The sequence below is a fragment of the Pyrgilauda ruficollis genome, unplaced genomic scaffold (assembly GCF_017590135.1).
Source record: "Pyrgilauda ruficollis isolate IOZ18807 unplaced genomic scaffold, ASM1759013v1 scaffold10, whole genome shotgun sequence".
Lineage (NCBI taxonomy): Eukaryota > Metazoa > Chordata > Aves > Passeriformes > Passeridae > Pyrgilauda > Pyrgilauda ruficollis.
This window is the reverse complement of record NW_024508101.1, coordinates 873,613-893,096: the sequence shown is the minus strand read 5'-3', so window position 1 is coordinate 893,096 and position 19,484 is coordinate 873,613. Positions and strand designations below refer to the sequence as shown.

The following is a 19,484-nucleotide window of genomic DNA, read 5'->3' as shown; positions in this document are numbered from 1 at the left end:
GGGGTAAAAAAGCATTGCAAAAGGAAATAAATACAAAAATGTAATGCTTTATGCATAATAAAAGTGCATTTAAGCTCTAACATGTCATATAATCATTCAGCCATGTCACAGACTGATGAGTTCCTGAGCACAGACACTTCAGAGGGGAGTAGCAATGTGAAATCTGGACTAAAGATCCCAAAGCAGGAGCCAGCTCATTGGTTTAATGGGTCTTTCTGTCTCTCTCAGTGTTCAGTGCTGCACGCTTGGGAGTTCAGGAGATCACAAACTTCCTTGGGCTCAGGCTCAAGGAACCTCCCTGTGGATTTGACAGCAGAATATTTATACCAGGAGGGAAAGGCTGCTTTTATTCTTAAAATATTTACAGACTTCTGTAATTTTCTACAGGGGAAAAATTAACCTTGTTAGTGTCAGCTGAGGCGTGGTGGGCTCTCCAGCAGCTGTTCTCACTCCCCTGTTAGGGAGATCTTCATATCAGCCCGGGTTTGTGGATTGTAATGGAGCTGCTGTAACAGCAGTAATTGGGGAAATTAGTTTGGACGGTGGCATTAATATTCATGCATCCCTGCAACAGCTCCCTGCTAATTAGTGTCTCTTCCTGCTCGATTATGGTGGCAAAATGGGGTGGGATAAATCTCTGGGGTTAACTGGTGCTTGGAGTGGCCACCAGTGTGAGCTGCAGGCTGGCAGGGCTGTGCCAGTCTCAGGAGGGGCTGGCAGGGCTGTGCCGTGCCCAGGAGGGGCTGGCAGGGCTGTGCCGTGCCCAGGAGGGGCTGCAGGGCTGTGCCAGTCCCAGGAGGAGCTGGCTGAGCTGTGCCAGTCCCAGGAGGAGCTGGCAGGGCTGTGCCAGTCCCAGGAGGGGCTGGCAGGGCTGTGCCATCCCCCGGGAGGGGCTGGCAGGGCTGTGCCGTGCCCAGGAGGGGCTGGCAGGGCTGTGCCGTGCCCAGGAGGGGCTGGCAGGGCTGTGCCATCCCCCGGAGGGGCTGGCAGGGCTGTGCCATCCCCCGGAGGGGCTGGCAGGGCTGTGCCAGTCCCAGGAGGGGCAGGAGATCTGCGCGGCTCTTGCCGTCTCGTTAGACAAAAATCTTGTTGAGAGGGATGGTACAAGAGCAAATACAGAGAATTCCCATCGGAATTCCCATCACAGCCGGATCTGCTGTAGCCTGGGAAGCACAGGGGCTGGTGGAGCAGGGAAGGAAGGGGATCTGAGGACCATTTGTGTGGTGATGGATCTGCCTTTCCCTGTGCCTGGGATCCCAGCAGAGCCCCTGGGGCTGGGGCTGGGCCAGCCTGGCCTCCGGTGTGCAGCTGAAGAGGAAATGCAGCAGCATTGCAGTGCCTGCTCCCGAGCCGGCGTGTCTGCACTAATTAATTAATCCAGGCTCTCTAGGATCGCTCTCAGCTCCACAGAGCTCCTTCCTTTCTGTCTCCTGTCCCAGCTGTGCAGTCTGGGGCTGGGCTGGGCTGGGGAGCCACCCCAGGGACGTGTGAGCATCACACGTGCTGGGACCCCGCACCAACAGACAGCCCTTTACCTTCCTCTGCACTCCCCTTTTTTCCTTTCCCTCTCTTGGCAGGAAGGGAGGCGAAGTGCTTCGCTCAGCCTCTTTCACAAACAAAGGAATAAATAAAATAACGCCGTAAGTGATCCCAGCATTTCTCTGCAAAGCTTGGAAGGAAGAAATAACGAGAAAATGCTATCAGATCTATTTTTAAAGAGTTGAGAGCTCTGTGATGCCATGGTGATGGAACTGGTGCAAGCACCTGATGGATAGAGATCTCCTGCATGTCTGGGGTAATGCGGATGGACCGGGACAGCAGGGAAGTGCAAAGGATTCTGTTTGTCGAGTTTCCCTGTCAGCTCTCTGTTATCAAACGTGGTGATTCCCGGGCTGCCAGGATGGCTGGTGACATCTCCTGGCGTTCCTGCCTGGGGAAAACCTGCAGGAGGACAAATCCCACAAGGGATGTGGCTGCAAGAGGGGGGAGTGGGGCAGGGACCTGGCCAGCTGTGCAGTCAGGCTGTCCTGGCACCTGTGCCACTCTGGGGTCGTGTGGCACCTGTGCCACTCTGGGGCTGTCCTGGCACCTGTGCCACTCTGGGGGCTGTGTGGCACCTGTGCCACTCTGGGGGCTGTGTGGCACCTGTGCCACTCTGGGGTCGTGTGGCACCTGTGCCACTCTGGGGGCTGTGTGGCACCTGTGCCACTCTGGGGCTGTCCTGGCACCTGTGCCACTCTGGAGGCTGTGTGGCACCTGTGCCACTCTGGGGCTGTGTGGCACCTGTGCCACTCTGGGGCTGTCCTGGCACCTGTGCCACTCTGGGGGCTGTGTGGCACCTGTGCCACTCCTGCCTGTGCCCACAGGTGCCACCACTCCCCAGGGGGTACCTGGAGCAGGTGCTGTGACAGTGCAGAGGGCTCAGGGCCCTTGTGCAGCTCCAGAAGAGCCCCGTGAGCAGCTGGGTGAGGACGTTTGGGGCATTGCTGAAGGTTTGGAGCCCAGGGAGGTGGCAGTGCCCAGGCAGGGACAGTCCTGTCCTGCTCTCGGTGCTGGCAGCTGCCTCGGGACACTCCCAGAGCTCTGTTTAGGAGCGGGGGCAGCAGGAGAAAACAGAGAGGCTGGAGGCACTGGGCTGTGACCACAGAATGACTCTGTATACAAATTAGATGGATTCACAGGGTGCTTATCTAAACGAGGTTGCCATTTTACAATGCTAATTTTCCTGTTGGTTGCTTGTGATAGCAAAACACGGCGTTCCAGAAGCCCATTGCTGTGCCGGTGGGCAGGGCTGGGCTGGGCAGGGATGGGCAGGGCAGGGCTGGGCTGGGCACACTGGGCAGGTTGGGCAGGGCTGGCACCGCCGGGAGCCCCTGCTCCAGCCCGGCGGGGCACAGCTGCCCTGCAGTAATTAGCAGCCGCTCTGCAGATCTTGATGAAGAATGCACAGGGGCCTGGTTCCTTTGCGCCGTGCTTTTGCCCTCCAGAGGAATAAATAACTGGAGGGCAGGGGATTGCGGGAGATGCAATGAAGGAGGAGACAAACGGTGTGGCGTTCCTAAGGCTGGCAGCGAGGGATGCGAGTGGCACTGCTGGGAGCCGAGGGCACGGGGTGGCGGTCCCCAAGCGCCACCAGCGTCCATGAGATGCTGCTGTGCCTCGGAGCAGGAGCTGCAGAAGCGCCTGGAGCAGTGTCTGGGGTTTCATTTGTCACTCGGGGCTGAGCGCGGGGCAGAGGCAGCCCGGCGTGCCTGGGAAAGCTCACAGCGGCGTCTGGACATCCGCGGCTGCTGCTTCCCTTTGGATTCCCCACCATTTCCAAGTGGAGAGCAAAGCCCCATTGTCCATCCCCCTCTCCCGGTTGGACAAACAGGGCTGGAAGGGCCAATCTGTTCTTGCAGGGAGCTCCAGCCCCGCAGGGGCTCCGGGCTGGCGGAGCTTGGCTGATTCCCCACGGGCTGGGATGGCCCTGCTGGTCAGGGGCTGACGGGGGACATCCCATCCCCATCCCCATCCCAGCATCTCCCTGTCCATCCCCATCCCAGCAGCTCTCTGTCCATCCCATCCCCATCCCAGCAGCTCCCTGTCCAGCCCCATCCTATCCCAGCAGCTCCCTGTCCATCCCATCACAGGGAGATCCTGGGCACGGGGACAGGCCAGGGAATCCTGGGCACTGGGACAGGCCAGGGGAATCCTGGGCACTGGGACAGGCAGGGAAAATCCTGGGCACGGGGACAGGCAGGGAAATCCTGGGCACTGGGACAGACCGGAAAATCCTGGGCTGGGGAATCCTGGGCACCGGGACAGGCTGGGGAATCCTGGGCACTGGGACAGACCGGAAAATCCTGGGCTGGGGAATCCTGGGCACCGGGACAGGCTGGGGAATCCTGGGCACTCAGTTTTTTCATGCAGAAAAGCCAATTCTTTATTCACATAGTTCACATTTGTAGGAGATATCAGAAGGCACTGTGTTAAACCTGACTGGTCAGCAGTACAGTGAAACTCAGTTCCTTGGTTGGTAAGGACTACTGAATATATCTATGATATATATTTTCTCTCTAGATATATTTACATATTTTCTTCACTGATTCTTGTGGAACAGATTTCTTGTTTTTGCAGGTGCAGACTGTTTTTTTCTCTACAAGAATAATTTATGTTATTCTACTATTTTTTCCTTACGAGAACTTACATGCCTGTTGGTAATTCAGCAGAGCAAGGCCTGATTTTCTAAGGCCTTTCTCTTATAACATCTTTACCTATGTGTAACGGGAGGAAGGGGAGGAAATCCAGGGCTGCCCAAGAGCCCTTTACTTTGATGTCTCAGAGCTTGCAGCCACTTTGTGGGCGCTGCCTGGGGAACCATCCAGTGCCACACAGCCCAGCTCCTCAGGCTGCTGCCGACAAAGCTGCTCCAAATTTTGGTGGGAGGCTCCTCCAGATACCATTCCCATTTCCAGAGTGCCTGGGGATTTTTTTCTGCCGAAGGAATTGCAGGGATGAACCATCAAGTTTGGTTTGCAGGTGTTTTAGAATCTGAGTGCTCATGGCTTTATCTGCTCTTTATTCTGTACTCTTTGTTCCAAGCTGTAAATGAGGCCAGCTCTGTGCCCCTTGCCAGGTAGAACAGGTCAGGTCTTGTGTGACAGTTCTGCTCTCAGGAGAGGAAACAAACCACACCTGCTTTGCTCGAGGTGTGCTGCAGACCCAGCTGTTTTGTTTGAAGGACCCTCACTTGACTATCCCATTTATTGAGCACTGACAGCAATTTACACCAAATTTGACACATGGAACTTCCAAAGGACACTCGGTGGAGAACTGTCAACCTTTTTTAATGACTGAAAATGGAGTTAATGATGAAATAACACTGCAAAAATAAGAGCAAGGCAGGTGCAGATGGAAGGGTTGGTTTGGTCAGTGGAAGTGGCTGTGGGGTGGTTTAGGATCAGGTTTGGTTGTTGGTGTGGTTTAGCATCAGTTTTGTTTGTTGGCCTGGTTTAGGGTTTAGGATTGGTTTTGTTTGTGGGTGTGGTTTAGGATCAGTTTTGTTGTTGGCGTGGTTTAGGGTTTAGGATCAGCTTTGTTTGTTGGCCTGGTTTAGGGTTTAGGATTGGTTTCATTTGTGGGTGTGGTTTAGGATCAGTTTTGTTTTTGGTGTGGTTTAGGATCAGTTTTGTTTGTTGGCCTGGTTTAGGGTTTAGGATCAGCTTTGTTTGTTGGCCTGGTTTAGGGTTTAAGATTGGTTTTGTTTGTGAGTGTGGTTTAGGATCAGTTTTGTTTGTTGGCCTGGTTTAGGGTTTAGGATCAGCTTTGTTTGTTGGTGTGCTTTAGGATCAGTTTTATCAAGGACACAGGTTGTGGGCTGGGGTGGGTGCTCTGGATGAAATCAGCACTGGGCACTGGTTTTTATTTTTAAGGGAGACCCTGCTCAGGCTGGGCAGCTCCTCCTGCAGGTTCCTGGGCTCCTCTGCTGGCTCTGGGCTGGCTCCAGGCAGGGCAAGGAGCTGCTCTGGTGTGGTTTTCATCAGGGGGCTGCAAGGCTGAGCTCTTAGAGACCTCTGCAAAAATAAAAATATTTCTATATCAGGCCATTCCTGCATGAGTCTAATAACATGGCCCTTAGAAAATAATTTGGATTAATTAAAATGTCCGGGCACTTTTGTGATAAAGACATGCAGGGTAATTATCCAGTGTCCAGAATAATCTATTGAGCTTGTGAAGTTTAAGTCTGAAAATTATTCTCCCCTAAGTATTCGTCTTTCTGACTGTATTTCTGTTATTGAATTTGTTTTCCCACAAGTTAGATAAGAAGAAATGTAATTATTTAGCTGGCAAGCTCAATGTTGAGGTGAAGAAAACCAGTGAAGGTAAAAGTGTGATTGCCTTGTGGTTTTTCCTGTAATAATGCAGAAATATTTGGATATCTGTAGAATTACATGGTGATGATGCACTTTGTGAAAGGCCAGAGATGAAATATAAGGGAATAAAAGGTACAGATATTCACTGGAACTTCATTATACCCTATAACTCTTGGATATGTAGTGGGAGAAATGTCAAATGCAGATTTCTCCCATAATTACAATCCATTCTCGCTCACATCTCTCCTCACTGCATTTTCTCACTCTCCTTTATACCCAGTGTGTGTTCTGAAGGACCTTGCTCTGTTTCTGATGCTCAGAGGACACAACAGGCCTTTTTACTTGTGATAATGTTTATTTTGGATTAAAGAAAACATGAAATCAAAGGCGGGCTAAATATAATCCCTCAGTGTCCCTGGTGGAACCATCCCCACCCCGGCCAGCCGTGCTCCCACACCCTCAGAAGGAATATTAAATACTTGGGACTCGAGGAGGACACGTCTGACCTTGCAGATGATGGAACAGTTTGTCCTCTCTGAGCCCCTCCTGGCTGCTGCTGCTGCTCCCCAGTGCAGGGGAGCTCTGGAGGGGCTGGGAAGGGAATGGAGAATTCCTGAGGAGCTGGGAAGGGAATGGAGAATTCCTGAGGAGCTGGGAAGGGAATGGAGAATTCCTGAGGGGCTGGGAAGAGGCTGGAGAATTCCTGAGGAGCTGGGAAGGGAATGGAGAATTCCTGAGGGGCTGGGAAGAGGCTGGAGAATTCCTGAGGAGCTGGGAAGGGAATGGAGAATTCCTGAGGGGCTGGGAAGAGGCTGGAGAATTCCTGAGGAGCTGGGAAGGGAATGGAGAATTCCTGAGGAGCTGGGAAGGGAATGGAGAATTCCTGAGGGTCTGGGAAGGGGCTCAGCCTGGAGAAAAGGAGCTCAGGGGGGCCCTTGTGGCTCTGCACAGCTCCTGCCAGGAGGGGACAGCCGGGGGGCTCTGCCCCAGGGAACAGGGACAGGAGGAGAGGAACGGCTCAGGCTGGGCTGGGGAGGGCTAAGCTGGATTTCAGGAACAATTTCTGCATGGAAAGGGCTGCCCAGCCCTGGCACAGCTGCCTGGGGAGTTGGGGGTCCCCATCCCGGGGGGTTTCAAAGCCCTGTGGATGTGGCCCTTGGGGACACGGGGCAGTGGTGCAGGCAGCAGTGCTGGGGAAGGGTTGGACTTGATCTTGGGGTGTTTCCAGCCTAGTGCTTTGTCTCTGGTGGAGCCCTCCTTGCTGAGCAGGCAGTAACTCTGGCTGGAGGCACAGACTGTGTGGTGGAGGAGTGACCTCCAGCATCCTGGAGTGTGGCTGCTGCAGCAAGGAGCGCTTGGACTAAAGGCTGTTCTTACCTGGAGCACATCATCCCTTCTCTGAGAACATTTGTGCTGTTTGCTGAAATGGCAGGAGTTTTTGATGTTTTGCACACTGGTTGGGAGGTGAGGATACCAGCTGGGCCCTTGCTCCTACAGGGTTTTCTCTTCCTGGCTGCCCTTGAAACTTGGCACACCTCGGATGCTCTGAAATGCTGTTCTGGGTTTTGTGCTGTAGAAGGAGATGATTTGTAGTGGTCTCCATGAGGCCACTCAGACATTTCAATGAGAACGGGCTCCTGCTTCTGCAGTGTCTGTTCAGTGAGCTGTTCACAGGAGTCTGGGTTTGCTCTCTGTGGTATTGAGCTGCTTGCCCAAATCTGTTGGTAGAAAAGGGAGCATGAAGAATGGATGACTGAGGTGTTATCACTTAGACCATGGCAGTCTCTGGAACCAGCTTACAGCAGAAGTCAGACCAGCCTGCCCAGGCAGACCCAGGACAATCAGCTGTGCCCTGTCCCCTCCTGCCCCACACAGCAGCACGGCTGGCTCGTGTCCTGTGTCCAGCAGCAGTGTGACAGGTGGCTGGGCCCTGTCCCCACGGGTGGCTCTGTGCAGGTGCCCCTGGCAGCGAGGGGGGCTGCCAGGAGCCCTTGGGCAGGGATTTATCTCCCCGCTGTCACTGGGAGCTGGCAGCAGCGGTGCTGCTCCCACCGGGGCAGGCTGAGCAGGGCTGTGGCTCTGCTCGTAAATTGGGATTCATTTTCTAGCTCTGGGTTGGTCACCTCCTGCTGGAGTTCCGTGAGCACATCTCACCCTGAGCTTTGGCTGCGGGTGTGGGGACACCTGGGGGGAGGAAGAGGAGGAGGAGGAACCTGTTGAGGCTTGTAGGCGTGGGTGAGCAGGGCTGCAGGGAGGTCAGGCAGCAGCTTACACATATTCTTTATAATTCACAGCTCTCCTCTTGCCTCAAGGTTTTCATAAAGTGCCAATCCGAAGCAGACAGTTTAAGCTCAAGCAGAACCATTCAGTCAGCCACAGTGTGTGAGCACATTAAAAACCTGGGGGTTTTTATTACTTGACACATTTTTAAATTCAGAAATACTTCCAATATTGCACGGAGGGAAATGAGCTCCAGAAACCCTGTTTAAAACATCATTTACTGCTTGAAATGCAGCTGGTGCCCTTGGGGTGTCAGAGGACCCGGGGGGCTGGAGGAGATCCCATTATCTGAGCTCTCCCTTAACTGAGGCCACTCAACACTTTTATGAGAACAGGCTCCTGCTTCTGCAATATCTGTTTGGTGGAAGTTGTTCACAGGAACTTGGGTTTGCTCACTGTGGGATTGAGCTGCCTGCCCAAAGCTGAACTGTACACAGAAATTAGAAATAAATAACCTCTTAACGCAGCTAAATCTGTATTGCCGGATGTTGGGTGTGTTACTCTGTCAGGGCACCAAGGCTTTATTCCCCTTGGCTGTCAGATTCTTGCCTATATTGGCAGTTCAGGAATAAATATTCAAACCACAGCCTCGCTTTCCACGACACCAGCGTGGAGCTCTCCTAGAAACGCAGTTCTGAGCCGTGCTCACAGCCGGGCTGACAGCTCTCATTTAGCCCAATAACAGCACCAGGATGAGTGCTTCCCCTTGTCCCACGCTGCACTTTGTTCCACTGGGCTGCCTTGGTGTGTCTGTGTTTGTGGATTGCTTTCACAGAACTGTGTTCTGCCACCAAGAACATTTTCTGTCTCAGCCTGGCTGCTGAATAAGTCGTTACTGGTGTTGTCTTTATCGGGCTACTTTCAAAATCAATGAGATTTATACTTGCAGATTAAAAACCTTTTAAAATATGCATAGACAATATAAGGTTCAATTATCTGTTTGGGATGAATGGAGCAGTGTGTACACATAAATAAAACATAGAAGCTGCTTCACTCTGTTTATATTCTGCTCCTGATTTATTTTCAGAAGAGCTGGAATTGGTGAGTCCGTGTTTGGATGTGGGAGCTCCAGTCACTGCAGGAATGTGTGTGCTTGGTGTCCATGCATTGCCTCTGCTCACACAGCCTGGCTCCTCAGCCTCTGGGAATGCAGCAGGGGTGTGGGAATGGTGCACGTGGAAGGAGATGAAACCAAATCAGCCAGTGCTGCCAGTGCCATCACTGAGGGCAGGGACCCTGAGTGTCTGCTCAGCACTCTGGGTGGTGACAGGAGCCCTTCTGAGAATGCCCTGGCTGCTGGAAATCTGAACACCCGAGGAATGGGAATGTATTTTGGCGTCTGGAAGACCTTGCAGGGTGTGTTCAGGGCATGGGAGAGGCAGACAAGCTCTTCCTCTCTCTCCATTGTGCACAGCACAGACACAGAACCCCAGGATGGTTTGGGTTGGGAGGGACCCTAAATCCCACCCAGTGCCACCCTGCCATGGCAGGGACACCTCCCACTGTCCCAGGTGCTCCAGCCCCATCCAGCCTGGCCTTGGGCACTGCAGGCATGGAAAGTGAAGCATTCCAGTAAATAACTCATCCCTAGGAAAGCATAAATGGCTGAGTCCTAATCCCCAGTATGGGAACACGTTGAGGTAGGGGTGATGTCCTTGTTTATTCAAGGACAGCTTATCTACAGCTTTAGAGGGGGTAAGATGTTTATTTTTGTGCTGTGACTCATTTTCATTACAATTTTGGGCCTCCTGGTTTCAAGTCAGGTTCTTCAAGTCCAAGGTTCTTTTAGCATTTAAAAGCTAAGAAATCACCCCCTGTTTTTCTATAAAAAAACCAATCTGTGCCATAAGCTCATCACTGTCACGAGCAGACCTTGGTCCAGGCACAGGTCATCAAGATGAAATATGGGATATCTCATATTTATGGACACATCTCACTTTACTGGGTGTTTATGATCTTTTCTCCTGCTTTGTGAGCTGATGAAGTGCTCCCATGAGCCATGTGGACAGTACTAATTGCTGTAATTATTGTCCCTTAATTGCTACAATTATTTGTTTAGGAGCACTTCTCACTCTAGGAAAGGAAGCAGGAAAGATCCTGTAGATGTGGAGGAGGCTCCCAGCTGGGAGTGTCACTCAAGATGTCTTTCCAGGACTTTTCATGACAGCTGTGGTGGGGATGGGGATTGGTTTGTGTGCCTGGAAATGGGCTCTTTTCAGGTTTGAAATGAATTAAACAAGTGTATTCAGTTAGAAGGGCAGTTGTTGGAGAAAGCCAAAGTAGCTTTGCAAGTGTTTGTTCCAGTAATGGGCTCTATCCTCAATAATAATGGTAACAAGGAGTTGGGAATTTTTAAAGGTGCTGCTTAATCCTGACAGTGGCCAGGAGTGGGAGATGGAGCTCACCCACCCAGCTGGGAAGGATGCTGGAAAGAGCCACTGCAGGTGTAACCAAAATTCAGGTCCATTAATCATTTCTGGCTTTATTTCTTAGTGTTCCTTCCCCTGCTCAGAAATATTTGCTGTTGCTCCTGAAAGGGATTTACATGAAAACTTTCCTCATTGTTCTCCCTCACTTTCTCATTGGCAACATTTGACTCTTGGCTGTGAAACGACCTGGAAGTGCCCAGAGAGGATGGGTGGTAAGCAGGGATCACCACCAAGTGCCTTAGCAGGGGCTGTTCTCATCATGACCTGAGGCTACTGGGAATGCAATTCCAGCTCTTTTGGGAGCCCTGCAGCAAAACCTGCAGTGATATTTGTTTTGCTGTGCACCTCCCAGGCACAGAGAGGGCAGGGGCTGCTGGAGAAGGCTCCTGGTGCTGGCAGGGCTGGGCAGGAGGGGAGCAGGAGGCAGAGATGTTCCCTGTGCTGTGCCCCAGGACTGGCAGCTCCTGGGGAAACGCTGAGCTGGAGTTCCAGCCCCTGGAGAACAGCAGGGAGATCTGTTCCTGTTACCTTCACAAGCTCTGACCTTATTTAGTGTACTGGGTGAAATTTCCACAGAATCACAGCGTGGTTTGGGTTCCAGGGAGCTCAAAGCTCTGTTCAGCCCCCTGCCAAGGGCAGGGACAGCTTCCCATGGATATCTGCATTTCTAGAGCTGCCTGCCAGATTTCCTTCCTGCTCAGAAGGCAAAGTGAGAATGGGAAGGGTCTGGAGGGGTTTTGCCCAGAGAAAATAGCCTGGGAGAAGCTTCAGTATCAGTTCTGTGCAGGATGCTGGAGCTGTTTGTCCTGCACTTTGAGATGGGGATGTGGCACAAAGAGGAGCTGTGCTAGCTGAGGATCAAACCCTGACCTGATGAATTTCTGCAGGAATAAACCCCGAGCCCTGACAGATGTCAATCAGCCATCAGCTCACACAGAGCTCTGCAGCTGAGGCAGGCTCCAGGCAGCTCATTGTGCAGCTGGGTTTTTGGGGGGATTTGCAGTGTTTGCACTGCCCTGCCCCACGGGATGGGCTCGGGGGGCTCTGCCAGAGCAGGCTGAGCTTCCCCGGTGCCAGGAAACCACAATCAATCAAACTTCATAGGAAACTGAAATTAGAAATGCAGCAAAGTGTGAACTTCATATTGGCCTGCTAGGAGCTCATTAATGTCTCAGTAGGGGCACTCCTGCATTATCTTAATTGCTCAGGTCCTCAGGGAAATTGCCTTGCTGACGTCTCCTGGCTGCTGTCATGCCTGAGGTGGGTTCAGGTGCACCTTCCTCATCACCTTTAACGAGGGGCTGAGCTCAGTCCCTGCAGGCAGCACAGCACCAGAACTGCTTGGTTTGGGTGTTTGCAGCTGCTGGGGCTGACTCTGGGCCAGGCTTTGGCAGGCCAGGCTTTGGCAGGCCAGGCTTTGGCAGTCCTGCAGCCCCAGGGAGGGCTGCTGTGTGCTCTGGCACTGGGTTTGTGTGTTCCAGGACCAGACACGTGCCTTTGGTGAGCAACCCAAACGTTCTGTCATTCTTCTTGGAAAAAAGGGTCTGTTGAGCAGGGAGAGAAGGAGGATTTGGGATTGGGTAACAACACCCAGAGAGTCTGAAAGGGAAAACTGGAACAGGGAGTTTGTGTTTCAGTGGGCTTTGCTCTGAGGTGAGCTGTTAGAGTTTGTGTTTCAGTGGGCTTTGCTCTGAGGTGAGCTGTTAGAGTTTGTGTTTCAGTGGGCTTTGCTCTGAGGTGAGCTGTTAGAGTTTGTGTTTCAGTGGGCTTTGCTCTGAGCTGTCCCAGGCTGCTGCTGGGGCTGGCTGAGGATGGAAGGAGAGGCTGAGGTGGCTCCCTGGTGTGTTTGTGCTGCTGCTCCTGCTGCAGCTGCTCTCCAACAGGAGCTTGAGCAAGACAACAAGTGTGACCCAGAGACAGCTCTTCATTAGCAGGAGAAAATGAAATAAATGAAGAATAATGGTCAGTGTTAGAAATAAATTAACATCAATTAATCACTGACTAAGACAATGTTCCCAGCATTACTCATTCCCCCTTGCTGCCATCAGAACATCAGCCAGGCTAAGCACATGTGAAAGCCTGAGCGTGGTGTGTGCTGCAAACTCAGGGACTGAGGAAAATCCGCTTCTCCCACCACTGAAATGCTCCCTCAGCTCCTGAGGGTCCTTCAGAGAGCTCCAGCCCTGCCCTGCTGCTGGAGGCAGGGCTGCTGGGGAAGGGCCAGGAGCTCGGGGTCCCTTGGGGGTCACAGCCCCTCTGCCGAGGGGCTGGAGCCTTTGGGAAGCACACTGGGATTCTCTGGAGCTCTCTGGTGTGTCAGAGCAGAAAATGGGGAGAAGGTGGTGGAAGAGGAATCCTGCTTCTTCCAACTGCAGTTCTGAAGTGATGACAAAGAACAGATTTTACCAAAGTGAGAGAAAAATAAAACGGTGACGAGACAGCAAATATTTATCTGGATAATTGAAAAGCCCTCAGCAGAGCAGTGTGATGTAAAACTGTGTGGCTGTCCCTTGGCCCTGCCCGGTGACACCACGGGCAGCATCCCTGGAGCAGAGAGCAGGACACTGCCCAGCCTGCCCTCGGGTCTCGCTGAGCTGGGCAATCCATTTTTATTCCCAAGTGCACTTCAGTGCTGGCAGGGGCTGGAGGTGCCTGTGTGGAGCTCCCAGGTGGGCAGCAGTTGGGTTTTATGATTTTTACCTCGTGGGTGCCCAGTTTGGCCACTGGGATGCTGCTGGTGTGCATGGGAGCTCGGCAGGAGCAGAAGGTGCCTTTTGCAGGTGTCTGCAACAAGCTCTGACACTCTGGGCAGGGGAATTGTGGTGGCTGCAGTCCCTGGCACACCCACTGAAGGATTTTCCTCCCTGTATTTGAACAAAACGGGAGGAGAATTCTACTTGGCACACATATATAACTTTATGTTGCTTTTAGATATCCTGTTAGAAACACTGGTAAAACACCTAATATCTGCTTTTTATACTCCAAGTGATTGAAGCAGCCAGCAGTAGTTAATATTTTATGAACAGTGGAAAAAGACTTAAAATCCAAAAGGTCTCCTTAGGAATATAAGCAATGCAGCAAATTCTGTAGAAGCTTTGCTTGCTGTAGAAGTGCAGAATGTGCTCCTTTTGATTTTCAGTTGAAAAACCAGTTGTTGGCAAGTTGGAGTACAAAGAGTTGCCACGGATAAAAGCTGGTATTTCAGCCTCCCTTTTGTGCTGATTGCAGAAAGCAGCCCTCGCTCTCCTCCTGCCCTGCTCTCTGTGAGCCAGAGGTGCAGAGCCCTTTGCATTGCTGATCCCGGGGCAATGCAGAGCAGATCTGTTTTTCTGAGGAGGCAGGAGAGCTGGCAGATACTTGCAGGTGGTAAATCCTTGTGGAGTGCTGTGCAGAACCAAAGCTGGGGCTGCAGGGCTCAGCTGCTGAGTGGATGGTTTGTGGGCAGTGCAGAGCTGGTGTCTCCAGCGAGAGCCAGGCCAGCTTTCTTCACTTAAGGAGCAGTCCCAGACTGTTACAAACAATTGCACAATGGGCTTGGGGGTTCATGTGAGCTCAGGAGCTGCTCAGGGGCCTTGCTTAGCAAGGGCAGAACAGCCCTGAGCAGTGCTCTGGGCTCTCTGTCACAAGAGTCACTGTCAGGCTCCTCCACACTCTGCTGAGAGCAGGGGGAGCAGAGTTGGGACAGAGCTGAGTGTGCCCAGGCTGTGTCTGTGACAGAGATGTCCCTGCTCAGCAACCTTCACACTGTTCTTCATCAGAAGGAGTAAAAACTGAACCTGCTGTGCCTTGAGCCTGGAGCCTTCATCCTCCTAAGGCTGAGGAAGGGTCTCCCTGGCTTTCAGCCAGTGCTGGCAGTGCAGAGCTCACCTCACCCTGCCAGGATCCCAAACCCTGCTAAAACCAGCACAGTGAGACCAGGGCAGTGAGGGGTTACAAGGGTTTGTGTGCTGGTTTGATTGCCTCAAGGGAAGGAGAGCTGGACGTGCACCAGAGCTGTGTGCAGGTGGGTCACAGCCTTGTCTGGGAAACTGGGAGCCAGGAAGGGATTGCTCCTTGGACTGCAGGGGAGCGTGGTGCAGAATTGCAGCTGCACACAGCAAAGCCAAAGCTCAGCTGAAGCCAGGTGCTTTAGCCGCTGCTGCAAGAAGTGCCATGAGTATGTGAATGTGTGTATTTATCAGAAATTGTTTTTTTCTACAGATCCCACAAATCAGTTATGCCTCAACTGCACCAGAGTTGAGCGATGACAGGCGCTATGATTTCTTCTCACGGGTGGTTCCTCCAGATTCCTTCCAAGCACAAGCAATGGTGGACATTGTGAAAGCTTTGGGATGGAATTATGTATCCACTTTGGCATCTGAAGGGAATTATGGAGAAAAAGGAGTCGAGTCCTTCATGCAAATTTCCAGAGAGGCAGGTAGGCAACGCCCGTGTCCCTCAGAAAGCGCTGCGGAAGTCATCCGTGTCGTGTTGTGCCGAATGTGACCGTGTGTTTCTAGAGCTCATATTTGATTCCAAAGCTGCTGCAGTTCTTTGCAATGCTCCTCAATGGCTCCTGGATGTTGTCATTCCTAAAGTGCTCGTGGAGGTTCAGAGAGTGGGAACCCTCAGTGGGTTTCAGTCGCTTCTGGAGGAAATAGAGATCCTTGAGTTGTACCCAGCTCCTCCTGCTGCCCTGGCTGAGCGTTCCTGGTGTGGGCACAGGGAGAAGGCAGGTCTGGAAAGGCTGAGCTCTTGTCTCCACAGGCTGGAGCTGTGCTGTGAGCTGCCACAGCCCTGGCTGCTGCCCCGTTGGTGCCCAGCCTGATCTCAGTCCTTTGCTTTGGCATTTCCCTGCCCAGCTCAGTGCAGGGCATTCAGAACCTTTCCCCTGAAGGCTCTGGGGTTGCTGGTGTGGGACGTGGAGCCCCCAGGCCCAGTGTGTGGGATGAGACTGCCAGACCTTGGGTGTGAGTCCTTGGCAAGCTGATTTGCAGTCCGGGTTCGTAAGGGTTTGGAAACTCCAGTGTCTGAGGTGGGTTCCTGTGCTGGGGAGGAGAAAGCAGCTGATGGAATTCACTGCTGGTGACGAATGCAAGGGCTGTCTCCAGAGGCTCTGGGGGTAGAACCCATCAGCACGGGGCAGGGCAGGCTCTGCTGTGCTCCCCAAATGGGACTGGCAGGTCCCCACCCTGTACCTGCCTGGCATTGCCTAAATGAGAGCAGCTCAGTGCCCAGCTCAGTGCCCAGGCAGGGCAGGAGCTGCCAGGGAGGGGTCCCCATGCCCGGGGCTGGTCCTACAGCACTGGCTCTGTCTGCAGGGACAGGCCCCAGCTGGGTCCCAGACTGTCCCAACTGATGGATCCCTCCTGGCAGCACCTTCAGGGAGCAAGCAGGGAAAGTCACTGGGCTTAAAGGAAAGGGCCTTGGAGAGGGGGAGCTGGAATTGTTTCCTGATGTTGGTGTCACACAAGGAACCCGCATTTGCATAAATTCTTCTGTTCCTACAAATGCATATTTATGTGGTATTAAAGCAAATGGGTTTGGATTTAATACAGCAGGAAGTGACAAATGCCAGTGCTCATTGGAATTTAAAATTGACTTTATTTGCAAATACCCACTGTCGCAAACTCATGCCCAAAATGTGTTCCCTGTGTGAAGGACAGGCTCTGGCTGCAGAGCAGGATCCCATTTTCTGGACCCTGTGCAGAATTACATTTATTCCCTGAGCTGTCCATGCAGCCAGCACAAAACTCAGCCTCCTGCAGAGAAAGCAAAGCCTGAAGGCCAGCAGTGCCTGCAGCTTGGGGTGCAGGGGGATGTGGGTCATGCTGGGAATGAAGGCACTGACAGGGATGGTGCCTAAAGCTCCTCCTCAGACCTGGGATGGGATAATCCAATCCCCAGTGCTGCTTAGGGCTGTGCTCAGCTCCTTGTGCCATGCACATACAGCTCAGGTGGAGCTCTGATGGGATTTAACACTGCCAGCACGCTCCCTGGGGTTTCCACACCTGGGCAGTGCGAGAAGATCCTGTTGTTGGGAGCTCTAGTGGAGCAGGGCTGACTGGAGATGCAGCTCCCGACCTTCCCTGGGGGCAGTGGAGCCTTTCCTGCCTTTGGGTTGTGAGCCCCTCCTCAGAGAGCCCCACCTCGTGGTGTTCATTGGCAGGAGCTGTGCCACTGCCCCCTGCCCTCCTTGCCAGGAGCTGTGCCACTGCCCCCTGCCCTCCTTGCCAGGAGCTGTGCCACTGTCCCCTGCCCTCCCTGCCAGGAGCTGTGCCACTGTCCCCTGCCAGGAGCTGTGCCACTGCCCCCTGCCCTCCCTGCCAGGAGCCTGGAGCTGGATGGGCTCGGGACAGGGACAGGAGGAGAGGACACGGCCTCGAGGTGCCCCAGGGGAGGCTCAGGGTGGGTGTTAATGAAAACTCCTGACAGAACGGGTTGGGCAGCCCTGGAGAGGGTCAGGAAAGGGCTGGAAATGGCACCTGGGGGCAGAGCTGGGCAGGGGTGGCAGGGCTGTCCCTGCCTGGCTGTCCCTGCCCGGCTGTCCCCGTGCAGCCCTGCAGGAGCAGGCAGATGTGGCAGAGCCCAGGCTGGAGGAGCCCAGCCCCAGTCTGAGCCACCCCAGCCTGGAGCAGTGGCTGCCAGCTCCCAGAGAGCTGCTGGCATCTCCCAGTCTCTGCCTTGGCACAAGGGAAGGTCTGGTCCGTGGGCACCTGCACGTTTCCTGCCTTTGGCTTGAATCTGCAGCAGGCTGATTATCCTCAAGGCAGCGTTCCATCCAAACTTGTTTCTGATCAGCCGGGATCTTAGGAAATCTGAGGATCAGTCGAAAGTGCTTCCCCTGCTTAGTTTTCAAATATGCTTTGGCACATAAAGACTTTGCTTGATCCTCTGAGTTAATAATTCTTCACAAAGTGACTTTTATTATGAGCACTTCAAGCGAGTTTGAATATGTCATTGTGGCAGGAGATGAAGATTTGAAACATGCTCTGCAGTCTGTGGGATTAATAAATTAGGGGAATGGTCTAATTATGGGAAATCTAAAGGACAATTTCAGATTATTAATGAAACTACTGAATACTTGAATTTCAAAGATTAATTCATCTTTGATTTTTTTTAAAAGATTAATCTGTACCAGAAGGTTAATTGCTATCTGTAAGAAATATATATATTGAAGTCGTTAGCAAAAGACCACTTGAATGCCTCCTAACAGATAAATGAAAGATCTGGAGTGCATTTATGAATGTTCTGCTCTCCCCAAATGGCCCATTTTCACAGCTGACTGGGGCTTTGCTGCTCTCCCACTCCTGGGCTGGGGGTGAGGAGGGAGCTGGAGCTGCAGGATGTGGGATGTGTGTCCCTGCTTCTCCCTGCTGTGCCTCCCAGGGCAGGGCTGCCATGGGCAGGTTCTGCCCGGGGCTGGTTCTGACTGGGCTGAGCCTGGCAGGGCTGGTTCTGACTGGGCTGAGCCTGGCAGGGCTGGTTCTGACCGGGCTGAGCCTGGCAGGGCTGGTTCTGACTGGGCTGAGCCTGGCAGGGCTGGTTCTGACCGGGCTGAGCCTGGCAGGGCTGGCAGGGCTGGTTCTGACTGGGCTGAGCCTGGCAGGGCTGGCCCAGGGCTGGTTCTGACTGGGCTGAGCCTGGCAGGGCTCTCAGGGCTGGTTCTGACTGGGCTGAGCCTGGCAGGGCTAGCCCAGGGCTGGTTCTGACTGGGCTGAGCCTGGCAGGGCTGCCAGGGCTGGTTCTGACTGTGCTGAGCCTGGCAGGGCTGTTGGTGCTGCCCAGGGAGGAGCAGTGAGGATGGGGTGAGCTCTGGAGGATGGGGTGGGCTCTGGAGGATGGGGTGGGCTGTTGGGGCTGCCCAGGGAGCAGTGACTGCAGGCTGGGCTCAGCCTCTCCCCCTGCAGCCCCTCGGGCAGGGCAGGCAGACAAACCCGGCTCTGAGCTCGGCTTTGAGGGGCAGCTCAGCAAAGCAGAGCGGTGGGTGTGGGGTCTGGGCTCTTGGCAGGGTCACAGAGCCGGGGTGCTCATGAGTGTGAGGGTGCAGAGGACAGCTGGAGCTTTGGGGAGGTCTTCAGGGAACTGCTGGTCCTGCAGAGCCCTCCTGGGGGGCTCAGTGTTGTCCCTCTGTCTTTGGCTGTGTTCAGTCATTCAGCTTTGATGGGAATAGCCTTTACCCATTCTCTTGGGAGCTGTTTTCTGGATCAAACACAGCAAAAACAAATGGATAAAGCACTCATAAAACCGAGTCATTTATATCCAAGCACTTCAAGTGTTTTCCATTTTTCTTCCCACTTTTCCAAGTACTCAGGCACGTGTCCTTTCAGTGTGCAGTGATGTTAAATAACAACATTATGAAATCTATTGTTCTCCCTCCTGTTGTCAAATAACAAATGTTTTGGCATTTCAGAAAAAACAGCCAGGAAAGATTGCTGTCTGAGTTTGTAGTGGCTCGTGCTGTGTGCTGCAGCCTGGCAGGGTTAATGAGATTTCCTGTTAATTGTAGCTGAGCTGGGAGAAGGTGCCCTGGCCTTGATCCTCAGGAGTGGCTGGGGTTGCATTGAGAGCTTGGAGGAATTTCTGAGAGCAGGAAAGCAAAATCTGTCCCTGGGAGTGCTCAGGGCTGCTGTGGCTCTTTGGGAACTCGTGAGCAGTGCAGAGGAGGGGGTGAGCTGGGGTCCCTGAGGTGCTGACTGGACCTTAGAGCTCCTCTCGTGCCTGGCTGAGGTGCTGCCAGCCCCAGGCACCAGGCTGTGGGTTTGGATCACCAGAACACTGTGGCTGCAGCCCCCAGCTCTTCAGCAGGGCTCTGCCTCCTGAGCTTCCCAGGTGTCCTGAGGGGCTGCCTCTGGGATGAGATCTCAGCTGTCCTTTGCAGAAATCCACTTCTCTCTTGACTGCACAGGCAGAGCTGGCACCAAAGGCAAGCACATCGTTA

General features: G+C 53.3%; 1 protein-coding gene across 1 annotated transcript in view; it reads left to right on the top strand.

The window, feature by feature from the left end:
• GRM7 (glutamate metabotropic receptor 7) overlaps positions 1-19,484 on the top strand; it is a 190,095-nt gene that overhangs the window by 62,559 nt on the left and 108,052 nt on the right. Inside the window, exon 2 of the mRNA XM_041461946.1 lies at positions 14,765-14,981. Coding sequence (XP_041317880.1) covers positions 14,765-14,981 — 217 coding nt within the window. The remainder of the gene's footprint in view (positions 1-14,764; positions 14,982-19,484) is intronic.